Source organism: Athalia rosae, chromosome 6 (assembly GCF_917208135.1).
Source record: "Athalia rosae chromosome 6, iyAthRosa1.1, whole genome shotgun sequence".
Classification (NCBI taxonomy): Eukaryota; Metazoa; Arthropoda; class Insecta; order Hymenoptera; family Athaliidae; genus Athalia; species Athalia rosae.
The window spans coordinates 15,018,221-15,040,358 of NC_064031.1; the positions used below are offsets into that span (position 1 = coordinate 15,018,221).

A 22,138-nucleotide genomic window follows, 5' to 3' on the forward strand; every position below is an offset into this window, starting at 1 on the left:
GCTATTAAAATTTACCGCACGATCGAAATTTCGATTGACCGATCGCCCCACCCCGTGACCACCACGTCAACGCGTTTCGTTCTTCGTGATTTCCGCGAGCGCGAATCTCGACAAACAAATTCATTCCACGCGTATCGTTGAGCACCGCGAAAATAATTTGAGGGGTGGATACCTCGATGGATCTTAATTCGTTCGCGTCACTTTTTATTTCGCCTTTACGTCGTTCGTATTCCGTAGCCCCCCCCATCCCTACGTGTGTCCTAACGATCATAATAACCCCGCCACACAATTTCGAACGGAAGCCGTAGACCGGTGTTCATACGTATATGGTGAACATGGAGCACATCGAGCTCACGAAACGCGATATAGCAGATGGAAGCGTTACTCGTTGCTTTTATCGATCTTTGTACTCGCGTGTTTCAGCCCCGTGTACCAACGATTTTGATAAAAAACAAAAAGATGGAATGAAAAAATAAAGTCTCTTTGACTTCGTTTCCTTTTTCTTTTTTTTTTAAAAACCTAGCGACCGCACGACGGAAGTACGGAGCTGGTAATGGTAATTAGAGAGATGACTTTCGTCGGGTATTTCCCACAATTTTTACGATATTATATATTTAGCCATATCTACCTGCGATACGTTGTTTATAATTATCATCTGTATGAGAGCGAACGGGGAAGGCGTCTGATTTTTATGTGCATCATGAGGTACTTTTTCCCTCTAGTCGTCACAAGTTTTTTTCTTTCTGTTTTTTTTCTTTTTCTCCAATCTTTGAATCGGTACTTTTTACAATTCGGACCCTCATGATTCGAAAATTTGAATTTGATTTATCGCGCTTATTACGCGGTACGATTTTTTTCCCCCTCTCTTATCTCGTAATGCGTGCGTACTGTACGCAGGATACCCACGTAAGTCGTCGTACATATAGGTATACACATATCTGTATTAAATGAGCAACCACATTTAAACCCTATGAGAACTATCCCACGCGCGCAGAGTAATTTCGATTCTATAGTATTTCGAGCACAACCTTACTCATACGCCGTAGTAAATAGTAGCAGGCGATACTTACTACCGTACTTCGTACTATGCGGTGTACAACCATGTAAAGACCTTCTACGCACTTCCTTTTTTCCACAACGGTTGTAATTATAAACGACCCAGTAATGTCGAGTGTAAGAATATCGTCACATACGTATCATATACGTGTAATATACGTAAGTTTCTTTTCTTTATAATTTTTTCATAATTTATTTAGTTTCATTTTTCTTATCCAATTGGTTGGATCGGAAAAAACAATGTCTCGTAAATGTTTCTTTTTTTTCTTTTCGTATTCGGTTTTTTTTTTTTTTTTTTTTTTTCAATTCATTCATCCAGCGACCCAATTCTCATGGATGAAAAAATAATAACCGGCAAGAAATCTAGGTGTCCCATATATAATATCTGTATCGTAAGACGTAAGTACCTACGTTACAATACAAGTATAACCCGGGTACAGGAAAAGTTTTCTCCGATTCCCACGTGTGTGAAAAAAAAGGATACGTCAGAAATGATCTAAAATCAAAAGAAAAGCAAAATAAAAAGAAAAATAGTTTATCTCGCGACGTTAGCGTTTTCGCTACGTCCGAAGTACAGGTGTACATATAAAGTGCTGCGGGGCATCTGTATCGTAATCTCCACCGGGGTCGTCAAGGACGCGAAGGACGAACGAACCGCCTCTCGTTCTTCTTATTCTATCCTCCGCAGTCGTGGGTCGTGTGTTCGGTTATACCTACCTCGAGGGCTGCAGTCGGTACACGTCGGTGTGTAATTTCGTAAATGCATTCGCGCAGTGCACACGTGGTATCAAGTTATGCAGATCATTGCGCGGCGTATAAACGTACGTAAATATGAAATTGCAAGGATCGCGTGTCGTCCGAGTTCTCTGCCGTACGTACGCGTGAAGAGGCAGCGCCCTGGGTTCGACGGTGCGCGGTGCGCTCACGGGTATACGTACGTACGTAACGTATATTATAACGAAGATAATAACCGAAAGGTAGACGCATACGAGTGCGGCGTGTGTGTATCCTCCAGGGTTCGAGGGCCGTGAGAGAAGCGAGTATCCGTGTAAAAGTCGTACTACGTAGGTAACCCACCTTCCTACCTACCTACCTGACTGCCTGCCTGCCTATGCGCGTATTTCATACCCCCCGATGCTCTCCATGCTCTTTTTGGTACGTCGAGCAACTCTTGCGGTTGGCGACGAATTCCAAGCGGAGTAAACGTTGCGGGGCGACGCGGATGAACCAGATTCAAAATTCCACAACGAAGAACCTTTGAGCTGGGTAATGCGCAGAGGTAGGAGGAAATATTTATACATTCGAATATACATTAGGGGGCTCCGGGAATAAAAATTGAATTTTTTTTCCCATCATCTCGGAATGTTTCTGGCGGATATGAGAAAAATCCTCCCCCAAGTCCAGCTCCATGTTTCGATTTTGTATAATGTTCAACAGTTTTTCATTCTCCCATATGAACACACGCAAAGACATGTTTTTTTTTTTTCGTTGATCAAATAAAACTTGGAGAAAAAATCTTTTACTATTTTCATGGACATGATCTTGTAGGAAATTAAATTTTCTGCAAAAAAGCTCTGATTGGATTTTCTCGTAAACTTGACGAGCACAAAGTTATTCGACTTTGAATACCAATAACTATTTGCTGACAATAACATCGCGAGTATATAAAGTCTGATAACTTTTTACCCGTTAGGTTTACGAAAAAATCACATAAGAGCTTTTTTGTAGAAAATTCAATTTCCCACGAGATAATTTCCATGAAAATAGTGGAAGATTTTTTATACAAGTTTTATTCGATAAATGGAGAAAAAAATTTCACATGTTGCTTACATGGAGTAACGAAGAACTGTTGAGTAAGATGTAAAATCGAAATTGCCGATCGTAAATTAACAATGAGAAACAAATTACCGTGCGTTGTATTTTTGATTGATCTGAGTTTTCAGCGCGCACATACACAAATAGCGGGGTGTATACTGCGTCACATGCGATATTGCAAGCGCGTAATATGTTCCAAAGTCAAATTAATAACATGATAAAAAGTAGTTAAATGCCGTGAGAGGGACGTTGGTAAAACATAATGAGGATGTAACATAGTTTGACCAGTTTACTAGTTACGCGAGGATCAACGATTACGTTATTCACCGTATCTATACACGTGCCTGGATCCATTCGACCGTAGGTATATTATACCCTGCAATACACGTATGCGCTACTATATTTTATTGACCGTCCTCCTCGCTGCCGCTTATGTGCGGGTTATTTCCTCGCACTTTTTTTTTTTATCTTTTCATATTTTTCATTCCTCCTCTCCCCCCCGTACTCCTCGCTCGCGAGAATCCAAGTACCTGATCATCTCGTCCAATATACTGTACCGGGGTTGAAAAAATAAAGAACACAAAAAAAATTTAATTAAGAGAAATGAAATCCCATTCTTTTTATCTCATCTACTGCATTCGACACGGTGTGGAAAATCATTTGTTCTCCGATGAATGGAATAGGCGGAAATTTTCCAAATGAGAACAAAAAAAAATGTGTCTCCGATTTTGGTTCGGTTGCGCACCGACCCTCGAACGTACACGATCGATCCGATCGCTAGTACGTAACAACGTGTGTTTCACCTCGATCGCAACGATGTGGATATATTTTACCTCCGACGAACTTTAACGCGTAAATAGAGTATAAGTGAATTTTGTGAAAAAACTCGTCGACTGGATGCACTCGGAGTCACGGGGGTTGAATACGGGTTCTTATATATCGATTGGCACTTGAATATTACGCGCGTCGCAGCAGCAGCAGCAGCAGCAGCAGCAGGAGCACGACCGCCACCCGGTGCGCCCGGAGTCAGCCATCATCACGTGGCGTTACGGCCCTTTGGGGTACGGCGAACCACGCCGCCACGTTATCAACGGATCACCGGAGTCGTAGGCACGCACGACTCACCCTCGACTTTTTCACCACCACCATCCCCGCCCCCGAGCACTTGTATATACGTTTCATGCTTTTCTTCTTCCGTCACCGCCGCCGCCAACGCCGTTGAAAATTCGTACCGATTCACTCGATACCTGCCAGCGCCGCGCTTCTTTTTTACCTTTTTATAGCCTTTCTCTTTTTTGCACGCCGCAGACCGTACGTAAGGGTTCGAAAATCCGGAACCCGGATCTCGCGAGACCCTCCCGCGCGCGTTAACACGGTGGCCGTTGACGCGAAAATTAATACTTCGATTACCTCGTTCGAATCGAGGTCCAGATTCGATCGACTCACCCCTTGTATATCCCGTCTCGAATTCCTCTAAATATTCACCACGCGACTAAGACGCATATGGAAGACGTCCGTTCGTTTCGAATTCGCTTCACGACATAAACGATACTCGGCCTCCGATATCGGAGCGGCGGTATACCGTACAGCAGCTGGCCAGCTGTGCGGAGCAAGATTTTTTCTCATTTTCTTCTCTTTCCTTTCTTATGTATCGTCCTTTGGACTCCTCCGAAAATAAACGGGCATCCGTTTCCTTCGATTCTCCAAACATTCGCGCGAAAAATTATAAGTTTCTCAACACACTCGTGTAACGTGTAAGTAAAAAAAAAGAAGAAAAAATAATTACGATCCGAGTGTATCGCAGACCAGAATTTCGACGCTTTCGTATCCGCGATTGAGGCAGTCCTGGACCTCCAGCTGCCGGTTGACGAATATTATTCGGATCGTGGCGAGCCTTATTGCTCCGCATGTGCCGTCGGCTGTGCTTCGCTCCGCGATGCATCGGGCCCAGGGGTGGGAAGATCGTAGGCTGCTGCTGCTGCAATGCGTTGGCCACCGGGGTATATATATATATATTTTCGTCGATCTCTGTGTAATGAAAGACATCGTTAAATCGTACACGTATGTGATCTGGCATCCAGCTGCGAAAATCCGGAGTAGTCCGGAGAATGTGATGATTGAAAAAGAGAAGTAAAAGGAACGAAGGAAAAAGGAGAAATACTCCGGCGACGTTCGAACGTAGAGAGAGAATAGCGGACCAAAAAATCCGGAGGATTAAATGACAATCGATCAATTATGTACGCATATGGTACGTCTCTATGCGATTACGGTATCGAGTGAAAGATTGAATGGTGTAAATGTGGTTCCTTCTTTTTTTTGTTTCATCTGAGATCATTGACCGTTTTACGAGTCTAAAAATCTTGACCAATCTCTCTCGAAAATATATTATACGTCAAATTATGAATATAGTTTCATAATATCGTATAGCTATTGGGGTAGGTTGAAAAAAAATTTTTTTTTTTTATTTTCCTAGCATTTTCTTAGCAAAAAAAATTCGATTTTTGGGCCAAAAGTAAAGTAGTTTGAAAAGTGATTGTATTATACTTTTCTTACGTATTTTGACCTCAGGAATCCGAATCTGGAAGAAAAATTGATCTATCTCTAAAATTGACCGAGTTATCGCCAATTTTCAGCTTTTTGGGGTCAAAAATAAAAAATTGATTTTTTAGTCTATATAAATGTAATTTGAGCTCAGAAATCCGAATCCGAAAGAAAAAATGATCTATCTGTAAAAATTACCGAGTTATCCCCATTTTTTCGCATTTTTTGGTACAAATTTGAGGATATCTCGAAGGGAAAAAATCGTAGCTCAATTTGGACGCCGGATTCGTGTTCCTGAGGTCAAAATACATAAGAAAAGTGCCATACGATCAATTTTAAAAAATAAAAATTTTTGGCCAAAATTTGAAAAAATCGTAAGGGGTACCCCTTGGAAAAATCTCAAATTTTGGTCAAAAATTTTTATTTTTTAAAATCGATCGTATGGCACTTTTCTTATGTATTTTGACCTCAGGAACACGAATCCGTCGTCCAAATTGAGCTACGATTTTTTCCCTTCGAGATATCCTCAAATTTGTACCAAAAAATGCGAAAAAATGAGGATAACTCGGTCATTTTTCAAAATGGACCAATTTTTCTTTCGGATTCGGATTCCCGAGCTCAAATTACATTTATATAGACTAAAAACTTAATTTTTTATTTTTGACCCCAAAAAGCTGAAAATTGGCGATAACTCAATCAATTTTAGAGATAGATCAATTTTTCTTCCAGATTCGGATTCCTGAGGTCAAAATACGTCAGAAAAGCATATTAAACCTAATTAAAAAAATGATTTCATTTTTGCTTAAAAATCGAATCTTTTTTCTGGTCTTCAAGAGTCATCTCACGTATAATCAGCTCAGGAATCCATATCTGAAAGCCAAAATCATCTACTCATGCAATTGATCGAGTAATCATTAGGTGGAAAAGATTTCTTTTTCGCGGTGTAACGTAGAATCGGGATAGCGAAGGTACACAAACGCGTATAGGTATAGATCATTGCTAAAGTTTACAGCGGGTGAGCCACGAATAGAACTACGACGAATTCTTCGGTGTAGGTATAATACCACACACTATTCTAAAACACCCTGCGGAGAAGAAAACGGTGACGCAATTAACCAGCCATGCGCGGCGAGGACTAGCGCGCGATTCGGATGGCTGCTGCAAAGACGCCACGCGTTCCGCGATCCCAATATTTATAGAGTACACAGCGTCACTTGTTCAATCATCTCTCGAACCGATCCGCTTCGTTGAAAAAACGCGTCCAAGATACCTCAGAGTAATCCTCGTGCCACGCATTTTTTCTTGCGATTAGAAAAAAAAGAAAGATCTGGCTCCGTGTCTGATCTGCTCATTCCGTTGCAAGAAGATGATCGGACGTAGTTGAAAGAAAAACGAGAAAAATCTCGCAGTCGCCGTCGCTGCATTTCCGTCAAACGACGTATACGTGTATACACGATCTAGTTTCTACGTATGACGTTGATGGGTGATCGACGGGTTTGTTTTGGTTGGAATTAGATCATCGCCTTCATCATCATTATCGGCGTCATCCTCGTGGTCGAAATGAACCGCGTTGCGTTTTAACGCGTTTAGATCTGCGTTTACAGTATCGCGGGGTGTTACACGTACGCGTGGTATACTTTGTTAATGTGTCTCCTAGTGGAATTACATTGCGTAACTGTTTACATGCGTGTATTATTTATACACCATTATATGCGCGCGAACCGGAAACCTCGTACCAAAAATTACGCAACAGACCAGACCGACTACTGGGCGAGATGCTCGTACAGTTTCTTAATTTATTCTCTATTTAAACCGACTCTGACGACCCACGACCACGTTAAATAACCTCCCCGTAACTGTACATCAACCGTATAATATAAATACATCAATTTTCCTGCTCGTCGTCTCGAATCGAATCGGTAATATAAATGTAATAAACCTCACGTCTATTATCGAATCATCCCGTCGTGCACCTATAGTCGTTTACACGCTCGTCCGTTGCAGCCGAAAAGTTTCTTCTTTTTTTTCTCTTTATTGAATAAAACGCCGAAAATGAAAGTAGAATTTCCGTCCGATGAAAAAATTTCGTCAAAAGATCTTTGAGCTCCCCACCGAATTCGCACGTGAGATTTCTTATCGTTAGCCGTGAACCGATGAGGGTTTCGCTCCCCCTCCGCGTTTCTGTCGTTAGTAGCTCGCGAGCACCCTTCGCTCCTTCTCTCGGAAAGGAGACAAAAAGAAAGAGAAGAGACTTTCTCGAATACTTCCCGCTAGTGCGGTGCATCGCACCAGCATCGGGCGACGCATCGCGACTCCTTTTCCCTTTTTTTCTTCTCCCTCTCTAGTTACTCGCAACGAACGGTACAGCGGGGGCTCTTACGGTACGGAAGCTGCGACCAAAAACAAAAGTGTTCCCGTCTTATTTTATTTTACTTCTTTTTTTTTGTCAGTCCACGTGTATCGGTGACTTTTGAATGGTCGAAGAACAAACGAAATACCGCGCGTCGCGGATCCGGCAGCCCCCCAAGCTACACGAATCGAACACAGACGTATATGCATTTTTGTGTGCGTGCACGAGTTTTCATGTACCTATGATGCCTATGTGCACACGATGTATAGAAATCCGTACACAGATTTGACAAGAAAACTGTCACCTACACACGTACGATCCTACACGCGTACTTCAGGAGCCGCGAGTCGAGTAACGAGCCACCCTGGAGCGCCCGGATGAAGGGGTAATCCGGTATTAGCTCGCCCTAGAGTCTCGCTGCGCCTACCGTATCTGCACGTACGTACGTACGTAATCTGCCCGCCAGCCCTGCACTATATACCCTCGCAATTGCAACGTCGTCGCGACGTCGTTCGTCGTATAGGTTTCGCAAAATTAGTGCGAGCGGGTTGATCACATCCGAACGAACGAACGAACGAACGACGGAATGGGGGTGAAAAATTGTCGGGAATATCTGGAACGCTTTCGAATATTCTTCCCCTGTAGTTCGTCAGAATCTACGGCGCGTATTGTACGACGTTTAATATTACGAGACCCATTTTTTCATCTCGAGTCTCGTTCCGAAAATTGATCAAATTCCAAGATACTTCGAATTCTGGTATCTGTCCAAAATGTCGGGTAAAAAAATTTTACACTTTTGGGAAGAATTTTTGTATAGAATACCGCGATGACTTTCGATTGCACGCGATTCGAAATTCGCATAAATCGAAGATGAGAAATTAAATAAAGAAAAATAAAAGAGATTTTGGAAAAATCGAGCGACGGTCCCTCAAATTTTCCACAACTCTCGTATCCGCGGCCGAGATTCCCATAAGTATATCCGTTCACGCTCACCTACGTACGTTGGTAAAATTTTTCCGATTAATCGAGGACAGCGTCGACATCGGAGGACGTTGAATTACTCGGCGCGTTGACTGACTCTGTAAACCAGTTTCACGTGCAAGAGTAACCCATCCACCTACCTTTACCTTTAGCCCGGCGCTGCCGTTGATGCCGCCGCACCGAAGCAGCGGCACCTACGTGTATATCCGCCGTCTGCTTGCCTTCTTACCTCCGATTATTCTACCCGTCCATGTATCTCGAAAGAAAACAGAGTCCCAGAGTGTCCCGCGCCGTTCGCAGCTGCCGAGCGGCTAAAACCAACGCGGATAACGTAATTCGGTACATCGTAACGTGATCCTCCTCGCAGGCTACGGCGGATCATTTTTTTCGGCATTTTTTCATCCCCTCGTTTCCCTCCGTGTTCTCGAATCGGACGGTTACGAAATTTCGTTGGACGGCGTGCCGAACGTTTTATGAAGGGATAAGATCTGTACTACGTACTGTGATGACCTACCTACTCGATGCGATGCTGAGGCCGTCAGCAGCAGCTGACCAGAGGCCACTATTATCTTCCGCTACTCGGAAAGAGTAGAGTCGGCGGTGTACAGTGAGACGCCGAACGCCGACAAACCTTCGGAGGTATGCGGCTACGGTATTCATACTGACGTCACTTACTCAGCCAAGGTCGGCTGACGAACTGCTGCGTCCTTCTCGTCGGACGACTTCAGGCTTTCTTCGAGCTTCCAAAATTCTCACCCCGAATGTATTTCGCCTCGTCGATGAATTTTTTTTTTTTCTTTTTTTTTTTTTCAAAAACTGAATGCCCGTCTCTCCAGTTCGTATACAGATATATATAAATTCGGTGGTACGCAGGGATTGATTGACCCGCTCAAGGCCGTTCGTGAATTTATTCCTTGATTCCGGTGACACGGCGGAGTGACGTCGAGTGGCGGAGCTTGACGATACGCGAATAGCTTTCGAGGTAGAATAGGTCGCGCCACTCATTCGAACATCCCCGTATAACACCTACGTGTACGTCGACCATTCTCAAACCTTTTGCCACGTTTGATCGATATTATTATACACGGAGAATCGACCCGATCCCACCCCCCCACTCACCTCTACATACAACCGTCGATTCAACCCCCGTAGAAATACACGTCGTTCATGAGCCAGGTACATCGGCGGAACAGTCGAAGTTTTTACTCGCTGTATCCCGCAGTACATGGCGAATGAGGATAAAAAATCTCCTCCTATTTTTTTCATAGAAAATATTTTCATTTTCATTTTTTTTCTTTTTTTTGTTAATAAACTTCGGTGTAGAAAATATATGGAAAAAATGTAGCTCGTTATTAACGCATCGCGTGTACGGGATGAGTAATAACATTGTGAGTTCTTCAGACACGTGCCCGATCGCGTAACCTGAAACATCTGTCGCCTTTTCTCCCTGGCACTACGGTATTATAATGAGTTTGCATTAGTCTGCTTTTCCTTTTTTTTTTTTTTTTTTTTTTTCTCTTCCCGCCATGTATTTACATTGACTATTTTTTACTCTTTTTTTTTTTCTTTATTCTCTCTCTACTTTATAGGTTCGTTTTTTTTTTTTCATATTCTGTCTGCTTCTGTTCCAGATGGAGGCATACGCTGCACGTCAACCACCGTCGATATAAAAAAGAAGTCTACAAGCTGTCGGTCGTATCGGATGTGAACGAGGGAAGAAAATTATATCTCGGAGAAATTCTTTTTTTTTTTCCTTCTCCTCTAAATTCTGCCGAATTAAACGAGGGATGAATATGGCGGTAAACGGAGGTGAGAAGTGGCGGGTACAGTTTCGGTCTCATCGTAACGCTGCTGCGATTCCATACCTCGTAACGTTCGTTACAAATTTTTTAAACAGTGAGTGAAAAATTGAAGAAGCATAAGAAGAAAAAAGTCAAGTTAAAGTTTTACCGAAGCAACCGCGTGGCGATAGTTGAATTAAAGTACGAAATTTTGTGTCGAATGCAAAGTGAAGTGCTTTCAATGAAACGTTTCGAATATTATATCTTCGTCCGATAAAATATACAGTTCAGTGGTGGTCGAAGGTTCGAAAGTGCGGATCGTTGTGATTGAATCGATCGAATTAATGAAATAAAAAGTGGGAAATCTAGTGCCGATGCTAATATCGTACAGACGTAGGATGTTGTAGCAGGTTTCGCCTATTATGACCGAGTACCTGGACACCCACTTTGTTCGGGCTCTTTGCCGCGATCCAGACAGACGAACTCTTCAGGTTGGTGATTTTTAGTGACTACATCGATCCAGAGATAATCTGATACGATACAGATTACCGATTATTTTCCATAATTCTTCGTAGAAAATTCCATGATGTATATATTTTGTTGGATGAAAAGGTTGCATGTGAACGGAAAATTTTTTCGTTTTCATTTCATCGGCACGCGCTATTGCGTCTATTGCGTATACGGTGCATGCTTATTGAAAAAATTTCTTATCTATCTAGAACTAAACCACGTTGCGGTGACCCGCGGAAGATACGATAACCCGCTGCGACAAACGCAGCAGTTGCAACGTTTTATCGTTTATTTTATTTTTATGTTTTTTGTAGCAGATAGTTTCCTCGCAATCAAGATATTATACACCGAGCTGCAAGAAACAAGTTTTGAAGTTTTTTAAATATTATCGTTTTGACTACAGTTTTTTATTAGGCGACGATATACGTATACCGATGTTTCTTTATACCTGCAACCTGCTTTTTTCGAGTATACGAACACGACGAAGTTAGTAACGGAATTAGACCCGCACTATATCTGCTATCGAGCAAAATCTAGATCATAACGTATGATATATGTACGCTGTACGTAAGCACGGAAGAATACGAACCGAGAAAATTACTTAAACTTCCATACGCCCAACTACGGCTCCTACATTCAATTTAAACTATCGTTATTACACGTGTCGGGTTGACGTAAAATGGTGTGTGAGAATGCGAGTCGAAATATACCTATATCTTGTCCCTGATTCTTTCACGACGTACACAAGTTTCTTACTTATATCGATCTTTCTCTTCCTCTCCCTAATCTACTTACACCGCGGGATTTCAAAGGAAAAAATATAAGGAAAAAAAGAAAATGACGTATGTATGTAGATTTGCGGGAATTCGGAGCGACGAATCCCCGCGATGATACGGCGCAGTCAAAGACGTGGTCGGATTCGATAAGCACTTCTCTTATTAACCAGACGAGCTGGGGACAGCGAAAATATATCCACGATTCGGTCGCTTTCGAGGTCTCGGATTCCCAGAGGAAAGCTTTTCGGGAGTCGGACTCGGGATGGATGGGGCAGGCGGGGCGAAATACGGGCAGACGAAAACGGCGAAAACAGTCTTGAGTCATTGCGGCGTCGGTACGAACGCGGGTGGATTTTCTAGACACGCGCGCGTCCCACTTTCCGAACGAAAACACATCAGCCCGGCCACACGGCTTTCATTCAGCTTGTGCTATTTTTTTTTTTTTTTTTTCTCCGGGCGTTGCAGATTACGAATTTACGACGTCCGCATGATTTCCTCCATCCGAGATCTACTCGACTTCCTCCCCATCGCCCGGGTCCCTCCAAACTCCCTCGATATCGCGATTGTGAGAGCAGACTCGTCGGCGTCGGTGTATAACGAAACTGAAAAAAAAAAGTATACGTACGTGTACGTGGAACGTAGTTACATACAATAGACTCCGCAAATACCAAAGTCGGTTTAATGTAGAAGCGGAAGGAATTTTGGGGTTTCAAGGGACTGAGAGATCGTTAGCCCTTCATTTCCTTTACTATTTATTTTACGGTGTTTGAGAATTTGAATGTTCAGAAAAATTCATTTCTTCGACGATACAAGTTTTATTTCTCTTCAACAGGATCTGCAAATTATTTATTACGGACTGCTCGGACTCGAGGCACTTCGTCCTTGCAGAGATTCGATTCTTCGTGGATTGTGCAAGATCGTTCGTTACGAGAGACATCATGCAAATCACGTTCTATACTAGTAAGTTTATACCTCATTAAAAAATGCGAAGAAAAAAGTTTGAAAAGAAAAAAAAAAAACCGACAATAATATAAAAACTACCGCGACTTTTTATGTTAAAAATTTGGGACCGTGTATCCTCTTCCTCAGCAACATTAACACGTGGTCGTCGTAGCTTCCCGGAGGAGCACTACCTCCATCTGCCATCTTGATGTTTATAAAAAAAAAAAAAAAAAAAAAAACGTTGGTTATAGTAGAGCTCTGTTTTGCAAGCTCCTGAAAACGAGCTTTTTCCAAGCAGACTGTCTTATCGACGGTAGAAAGTTCCGGTTGCATTCATGTCGGAGCATGGTAATCTCATTATACCATGTGTCCCAGCGTTTACAATGCAGTATGTCTAGTTCCCTTCCGTCAGGCGCCAGGATTACGTTATAGCACCTGAGGGTAGGGAACCAGACATACTGTAATTTAAACGCTGGAACACATGGTATATCCTGAAGGAAGACTCGTTTCGTTAACGGATATTCAGAGTTCGCTGTCAGAGCGAACGTGAAATTTTATATCAATTTAAAAATACTTTACAGCCAGTCATAAAAATCTCTGATTTTTCGCATCGATTTAAATTTTCTGTTAGTTTGATTAATTGTGAATTAGATTCCTGGTTTATTTAATGCCTTTGTTTTTTTTTTTCAATTTCCTTCCAGCACCGGGGAACTCGCGACCAGCTGGTACATCTTGCTGTCCGGTTCCGTTTTCATCGATGGCTCGATGTTCCTCCCCCGATCCAGGTAAGCTAACGATCGACGAACAAATTGATTGATCGATCGATACAATTATTTCCAAAGGCGATTTATTGATATTTCGAAGACACGTGGAGCAAGTTATTATACGTTCGAAAGCTAAAATGTACGTAGTTTCGTAATTAGGTACTCGAAGGTATACCTACGTATGCATCCTGATCAGGGTTAAGGTTCCTAACGGTACAAATGCAAAACGTTATACATATGTACCTACAGACGTCGATGACGATCGTCCTGACGACACAACGACGCATTATCCGAACACGTACGCGAGCTTTTACCTCGTACGAACGCTTCAATGATTCGTAAAAGGCAGCTTTACATACCTACGCATCTGCGTACGTATTATTCATACCTATACGTACCCCGACGGGTGTTCACATATATCATCCGCATACACATACCCCGTGTCAAATGGATACAAGCACACGCAAAACGGGATGCGCACCCCTGGGGGATTCCGGCTCGTGTCTCTCCGCACAAGTACGTTGTATGCGTCCGTACGAATGTATGCGGATGATTCGTGTATAAGTAATTATTTGACGTGCGGGTATACGTGCGCGTACGTATACGAGGTGTACAACCGTGTACACGTGTTCATGTACTACCTGGGGAAACAGGAGCTTACTCGCTTCACCGCCCTGTTGGAGAACAAACATTTCCTATCCCCTGCGTTTCACCCCTGATTGGTGCCACCCTCCTCCTCCCCGCCCCCCCCCCCCCTCGTTCACCCCGTTTTGCCACGGAGCGATTATATTTTGACCTCATCCTGAAAACGTTGGCGCTGTGCTGTCGGTGCCGCCGGTTGTGCCCTTTGCCGTTCTACGAGGGCGATTAAAACGGAAATTAAAGTATTATGTGAGCGATAAAAGGAAATTATAATTACAGATACCGATACGATTGTCTAGATTATAATATCATGCGTGGAATCGTTGATCGCAACGCAGAAACGAGGGTTTTTCCACATTCCCCGTATCTCTGGGAACCGTTGTTGTTACGATATAATCGTCATCGCGTAGCGTGATGCGCCAAAGTCTCGATCGAATTATCCTCACCTACTATAAAAAGGGATAGGAGAAATCTACGCCTTGAAAATGATCAACCACGAGGGTCGCGTTCCCCCGTAACGATGGAATTTCGCGGTTATCCATCTAGCGCACGAAAATTTTACGCTGCAGCCGCAATTTTTTGGACAATAAATTTCCGGATGGTTAGACGTTTGGGGGATGTAAAGGGTGAAAGGATAGACGAGATAATCCGTCGCGAGCTTGACGCTCTCCGTCTATTTCTGTCTCCCTCTTATCGCGTCGGCCATTGAATTATAAAGGCGCGTGTAGAACGCCGCGGACGATCCATTTTCCACGGGGGTTTTTTGACGGGGGGTCGTTACGTACATGCGAATTGAAAATCAGCCCTTCGGAGCTGGGTATCCGGTGTTAATACAATCCTTTGAGTTTTTCTTTTCATTGTTTTCGATTCAATTTTTCCATGGGGAAAAAAACGTGCACGATTATTCCTTCGTTTTTCTTCACGTAGCGAAGAATCGATCGCACTTTTTCCTCCGGTAATAACGCCGGGTTTGAAATCGGGAGAAATTTTTCCCAATGCGTGTGAGAAACGATTGCGAGCTCGCGGTCGTTGCTGATGGAATTTTGAAAAACCTATTTCGCGACGGATGAAGAAAGATCACGTTTTTTACCGGTCACGAAGCGTGGGGCGTGGTGCAGGTCTGACAATGTCCTGTTTCGCCCTTTCTCTATCCGCTATCCGTTTCATATATAGGTATATTCTCTTTTTCCTATTCTCCGTCTCTTTCGTCTCTCTTTTACTCTCCTCTCTCGCGTACTCTCTACGATAAACCCGAAGACAGCCGAGTATTTCCGAACGATATCCGCTCGTCGGCCGCCAGTCATAGTCCGCAGACACCTCATTCGCCTCTCTCACTGTAACGAGGCTTGATATTAAAACAGTAAATGTCAATCCCTTTCATTGTACACGGTGTATAACTAATAATATTCTACGCAAGGTGGTGACAATTTTGACGAGGAAAATTGAATTTTTCAATCGAGTTATCAACCGCGTTCGTAACGCCAAAGTGAATCAATCAGTGCTCGATCGTATAAGTTTGTAAAAACCGAAAAAAAGAAAGGAAGTAGAAGAAGGAAAGGAAAAAAAAAAATTAATGCGTGACACAACCAGAGATACGCGATAAATTACGTCAACTGTGTAAATTCAATTTTTTTTAACAAGGTACGACGAACAAATTTCAGTGTCTTAAAAACCGCTGAAATTCCATTTCACGAATATCGTCAATTTAAAGCACCGAGGCAGAGAGATTTAAAATCTGATTATATCGTCGAGCCTGTAAACGATCTTACAACTATCAGATTATGATCTTCTCTCCTTATTGTACATAAATGTAAGCAATAGCGAATGGAAAATAACATCCATTCTCCTGCGGTATAAAATTATAATAGTCTTTTTTTTACCTCCGACATTAAATCTCTAAGGTTATTCAGACGGTTCGTTGAAAAATTTTTTATCCAACGAGTAAATATTTATACACGTACGTGTATACCGTATGTGTGTGTGTGTGTATATGGAGTCGCAGTAAGACCGTTATCCTCAGCTCGTGATCTGTCTGCACAGATATGACCCAAGAGTTCGTACGTTCTTCAGTTTCTCTGATTTGTAAGAATTTAATTTTCAACGTCGAACTTAATCCTCCAATCAATCGAACATTTTCCCGTACACGCAACTAATTCAATCAGCTGGACGTTATTTTCCGGTGATTAGCTTAAAATAGATGCAGATAGCTCTCTTTTGTGTCCAATTGACGTACATGTGTATATATATATTTTTGTTTTTTTCATTTTGTTTTCATTCGGTTGAAATTACGCGCAGCCATATAAAAGTGAATCGATTTATTTGTCAGTTTTCAGTAACATTAATTTCATTAAAATGAGTTTGATCGAATCGATTGACCTGTGGGATTATCGCTTCTTCGGCTGATGTGGCATAAAATTTCAGCATTCAGACCCTCGTTACTTCAGCGTAACGTCATTCGGATACATACCCAGTCCGCGTAACGTGTGATCAATTCTCCAGTAAAACCCGAAGATTGCATTAAGCCCGTAAAAATTTTCAATTAAATCGTGAGATGGCGGCGAAGGTGGTCACGAGAAACTTAAATAAAATAATTTGCTGATTGTTTTTTTTTTTCAATTTAAATTACAATTAGATCAACGACGATGACGAAGACAATGATAGTCCCGACTACACACGAGCAAATAAACTGTAGTTTTCACATCCGTTCTCTTTTTTGACGACAAACTGCACCGACGTACGTATTGTACGGTTTATATAGTGAGTCATGAACGTCATGTCCGTACGATCACGTGAGAGTTTTCTCATTCTCTGGTGTAATTCTTTTTTTCTTCGTTTCTCTTTTTTACTACGATTATTATTCTTATACGGTTAATATTCGATGTGATTTCAATGTAGTTTGATTCCTGCCCGAAATTTCATTGAAAGGACTAGTCATCGTAGTTGTCTAATTAACGTGAGGCAAATGAGGTTTACACGAACAACGTAATTTCTGGTGTTTATTTTACGCCGTGTATATGTATATTATATCTATAATGATATACGTATGTATACACTGCACGAGTTTACTTTTCGTAGCATAAACATTGAAGACACCGTGAATCGGTGAGTGGCTGTATACCCCCGTCGCAAAATAACGTAGAATTCATCTGGTGGTGAGAAATAAAAAAAAAAACGAAGAAAAAAAAACAGTCACGCGACAAATTATTTCACACACAAATCTCATCCTAATTGGTCCTAGACAATCGAGGGGTATACTTCTTGGAAGATATCAAATTAGTCGAAGCTCCGTGTGACTTTTGAACGAGAAATAAATATAATAAGATAACCCTCGTACATTCACGTGAGAGTGCTTACGATATTGAACGGAGACTGATAAAAATATAGAAATAAAATCACCGAGGCTGGTTCAAAAATAAACTCGGAGAAGCATCTGTAATTGAACGCGATTGATTGCAAAAAAAAGACGAAATTATGGGTCCATCGCACCAGCAACTTGGGCGTTAGTTCGTGAATATACGGTGTTTCGTGTGACGTGATTCTTCCACCGATATCTGCTGTTCTGCAGTGTAGTGTGGTACGGTGGTGTAGTTTCCGTTCGTCGCAAAAGTTTTTTGAGAAGCGTAAAATAAAAAAATAGCCGGCAAACTGGATGCCACGGACGGTGCACCGCCACCCCCGCCTCCACCCGACATCACCATCACCCAGGATGAACGGTGAGAATTCACGCCAAATTTAATCTATCAATCGTTTCATTTTAGTTTTACAATTTTCAACGAGCGAAGAACGATATTCTTCGTCACACATATCGCACTATGTACGATGTGCTTTAGAATCGGCAAATTATGGATCTAGGATCCAGCGGTCAACGCAGTTGATGGCGATATATTGTATAATCGTTACGAGATTTGCCCCTTGCATCCCAGCCGCTACTCTGATGATTGAGGGAAAGTCGAGGCTAAGGTATACAAAAAAATCTTCGCGGTATGTATAATACTCGCGCGTATAATCTATACAGGTGTACGCACACGAGTATAGCGGAGTTATTAAATTTGCACGAGCGCGACGCCTCGCTTTTGCGCCACGGGCTACATAATAGCTAGAACGTACACGGTAGGTGTGGTTAATCATCAGCTGAAATAACGACCAGTAATTATTACAAAACTAGTCGCAGAAAATCGTAATTTATTTATATTCATGGGTTACATATATATATATATTATTCAAGTATACGCGTACAGTATAGATATGTGTAGAATTTTTGCAAAAATTTTCTCCACGCAATTTTCTGTAATTAAATGACATTATACGTATCGCACTATCACGCTTCGCAATATTATAGCGTTACCTAATTTATAAGGGATACACGCGTACTGAACGTTGATATTGCAGCCCGTTGGTTAGATACCATATATGTGTACAACGTAACGACGGAAATTATAAAAAATTCCCAACGATTATAATAATTAATTCGATCAAAGTATAATTCGTCATCTTGGAATGACTGTTATGTAGGACATTCATATTTATGTGTATCAAGAATCAAACCATACACTCGTCATTCATTCCGGATGCATATCTACTCGCATATCATGCTGAAAAACTCATCGCCCGTCTCGCGATTTCGTTATCTAAATTGTAATATGTACGATGCGTGAAACGCGTACGGAAGCTTGCGTCTGAGTTGATAAAATAAATTTCCAAAGATATTCCACCGATCGTACTTTGTACGATATATTCTGAATCCACAATTGATTTCTCGTATGATCAGACGTTGATGAAAAAAATCTCTCGACTCAGAATAAGAGTGAATCTTTTTTTCTTTTTTTTTTTTGTTCGAACTATATCAGAAATATTTAGAACGCCGTTCGCTTATCATCATAGAATCATTTTCGCTTCGTTTTTCCCAATGCGTTTTCATTACTTCGCTTCGTACGCTTATTGTTTGCTCCGTTATCGATCGGTTTTTGCTCAGACTTATTTATTTATTTGTCTCGTGAGAAGGTACTCAAATCTATAGTCGGAGCCCTCGGGGTCCGTTCGCTCGGAAAGTTGTAAGAAACAAGAGAAAAGAATGCCCTCGTTTTTCACGCAGCTCCGTCTATTTGGACATCGTCTGTCTCGGCGACGTATGTACATGCAGGTGTAGCTGCGGAACGCGAGGGGGTGAAAATTCGATCGGTATCATCGCCTCTTCTATTTCTATATTTTTTTTTTTCTTTTTTCTACGTAATAAATCTGATCTTCGCACGGTGCGTTCTCTTTATATATATAATCCCTCTTTCTCTCGTCTGTCTTTCCTCCCGAATTCCGTTGGATTTGTACGACAGCGGGGTTAGCCCGCGTCTCTGGAATAATAAAGGTCGGTGGTACGGTGCAGGCGCGCATCTGCATCCGCATCTCGCTCGCGAGACGCCATATTCGTTCCTAATAGGGTTCTCCGGGTCCGGTGGAGAGTCCGGGCGACGACTCGCGAGTCGCATGCGAGCAACCCAACGCCGTGTAACGATCTCGCTATGTAAAGAGAGGAGAGTGGACGAGATGAAAGGAACGGAGAGGTAGGAAGGAAGGAATCGAGGAAAGGAGGTACAAGGGACAAGAAGGGAGCGAAAGAGAGGAGAGGAGGACTACTTATTCCATCGGAATGCACTCGATAACCTTGGCCGCCGTGAACGGACGGTGGTGTGGAGCCCGATGCCGATGCTGGTGCTGGCGCGAAATAACCTCGTGTATAGATTAAAGTCCGAGGCTACCGCCGCCGCCGCTGCCGCACCTGAAGGGCGAACGAGTCCAACGCTACGGCGGTCCACGTAATTCTCGAGATCAAGTGCGCAACTCATACGCTGTGTAATGATATACCTGCGCGTACGGCCGCCGAGCCTCGTAAGGCACGCGAATTCCCATGGGGATAAACTGCGGTGATGTCGCCTCCCGAGATCAAAAGCGCAAAAAAAGAAAAAATCGGAAATCGTAGAGAAAATCGGAAATATCGAATGGGAAATGGGAAATTGCCGGATTGTTCTTCGCCCCCCGTACAAACGCGCCGACGATACGGAATCGTTACACGCGGCGTCGCGGGGGTCCCTCATATTCGATACACGTACGAAAATCGAATGAAATCCCTTTTTATTGCACGGGTGTTACGGGCGTACCTACTGTAAAAATACGATATTCATAGACGTATCTATGCGATACGAACGGTTACTCGAAATGTCATCGCACCGCAAACGAGAGTGCAGTTCGCCAGGTGTACACGTATAACGTACGTAATACCTTCTCGGTTCTTCTCTTTCCAATCAGCTGCATTCGTTGCATAAAAATTATATGAAAATTCTCCCCAGAGCTATCCCAAAGGCACAACTTTTGTCGCCGATAAAATGAATGACCCGCGCGATTACTTGTCTGGAGAGAGAAAGAAAAAAAAAAAAAAAACAAATTTCTCTCACATCGCAAATGAAATCTGCACCATGCTCGCCTTCTCAGGTACAAGATTGATCCACCGTTCGGCGCATGCGACCGCCATGAAGTCGCGTTATAATACGCGTAGCTATACACGTTGCAGTTTTACAAGTATATATATATATTACATACCCCTCGTATACGCGTACGTTATGTACATGCAGCAGTCAATCGCACGTACACACGAATTCGTTAAGTGATTTTTATCGTTTTTTGAATTCATCGAATTTTTTCCTCAAACCGAAAATTCTTGTGTAATTATACGAATATTTCCTACCTACGTACGTGGTGACGAATACGGAAAATTAAAAGTTGGACGAGGTATACAGTTGGGTGGATGTACGGCAGGCGATAGTAATTGAAAATCTCAAAGATTTTACCGTCGTATTACAGCAGAAGAGCTTGGCGAGGCAGAGATAACGACCTATGGCATCGGGAACGGGAAATGGGAACGGGAAGGTCGGGTAATAAGGCCGCGAGGGGAGTCAACGGCGTACCTCTATACCCGGCACCGTAATTCGTATGCTTAGCAGCTGCTGCCAACCAAGGATGATATTAAAGCTCCTCCTCCGAGTCGCGGGGGCAAAAAACCACCCTCAATTATCCTGCAAACTCTATCGCTGTAACAATAACCCTTCTTCTGCAGTATATTCAATTTTCCGCGTGCTGCGGTTGCTGATTTTTAACTCGGGAAAATAATATAAACGAGTAACTATAGAGACGCGGAGGAAGCGGAGGAAAAAAAGAAGAAAAAAAAAAGAAAAGAAAAAAATGCAGCGCTATGCTTTCCGTAATGCGCGCTTTTCCAAAATCCAAGTTCGGAAAACTCGAATCGTTGAATTATCCTCGAACGATCTTACGCAACCTTTCGAGCGGTGACTTTCCACTTTCACTCTGCGAACGTCAGATTTTGCGCGTATTTTAATAGTTCTCGTCGTCGTGTAACGTCCGGCGAGATAAATTCGGACTCGTTTCTTTCGATACAAAACAGTGAAATTTATCGAGTTCAGAACGAACCTCGTCAATGGTGCACGTCCTCCAATTTTACCGATTTTCGTTTCTCCGTCTACATCGTCTGCCTCTGAGTCCATCCGAGTTACGTTTTTTCGCGCGGTTCTATACTTCACCTTTTTTTTCCACCACCGCCGCACGTGTAACGCAGAGACTGCAAAACGCTCCCTGCTCGCTGATTGCGAGTGGAAAGCGAGGATCGGATATTTGATTGGTTATCGATTGTTTATTCGATTTATTTATTCATTTTGATTTTCATTCTTCCTCTTCCTCGGGCGACGAAACGCGATTTCATTCCCATTGATTTCCATCTCTCTGGAAGTAAAGAGAAAAGTTATTCGCGATGGGATGATGCTCGACATGTGCCGTTCGTACGGGGGGGGGGTGCAGCATCTGGGCGAAGAGAAAAAAAAAAAAAAAGCATCGATGTATCACAAACGGCAGGACGATGATCGAACGGGTGCTCGCTCAAAGGCAAAACAAACAGTACGTACGTACGTGCGGTATAGTATA

The 22,138-nt window shown here is 42.6% G+C and overlaps 1 protein-coding gene across 10 annotated transcripts in view; it reads left to right on the forward strand.

Moving 5' to 3' along the window:
- The window catches only part of LOC105693551 (rap guanine nucleotide exchange factor 6-like), an 88,475-nt gene that overhangs the window by 7,783 nt on the left and 58,554 nt on the right, over window positions 1-22,138 (forward strand). For 8 of the 10 annotated variants that reach the window (XM_048657139.1, XM_048657142.1, XM_012413560.3 and 5 more), the window contains exons 2-4: window positions 10,375-11,015; window positions 12,643-12,770; window positions 13,454-13,537. In XM_048657139.1, the coding sequence (XP_048513096.1) occupies window positions 10,947-11,015; window positions 12,643-12,770; window positions 13,454-13,537 (281 nt within the window). In that variant the 5' untranslated portion in view covers window positions 10,375-10,946. Of the gene's footprint in view, window positions 1-10,374; window positions 11,016-12,642; window positions 12,771-13,453; window positions 13,538-15,474; window positions 15,969-17,233; window positions 17,872-22,138 lie in introns of those variants that run through there. The other 2 variants (XM_012413566.3, XM_012413567.3) reach the window with 2 other exon arrangements.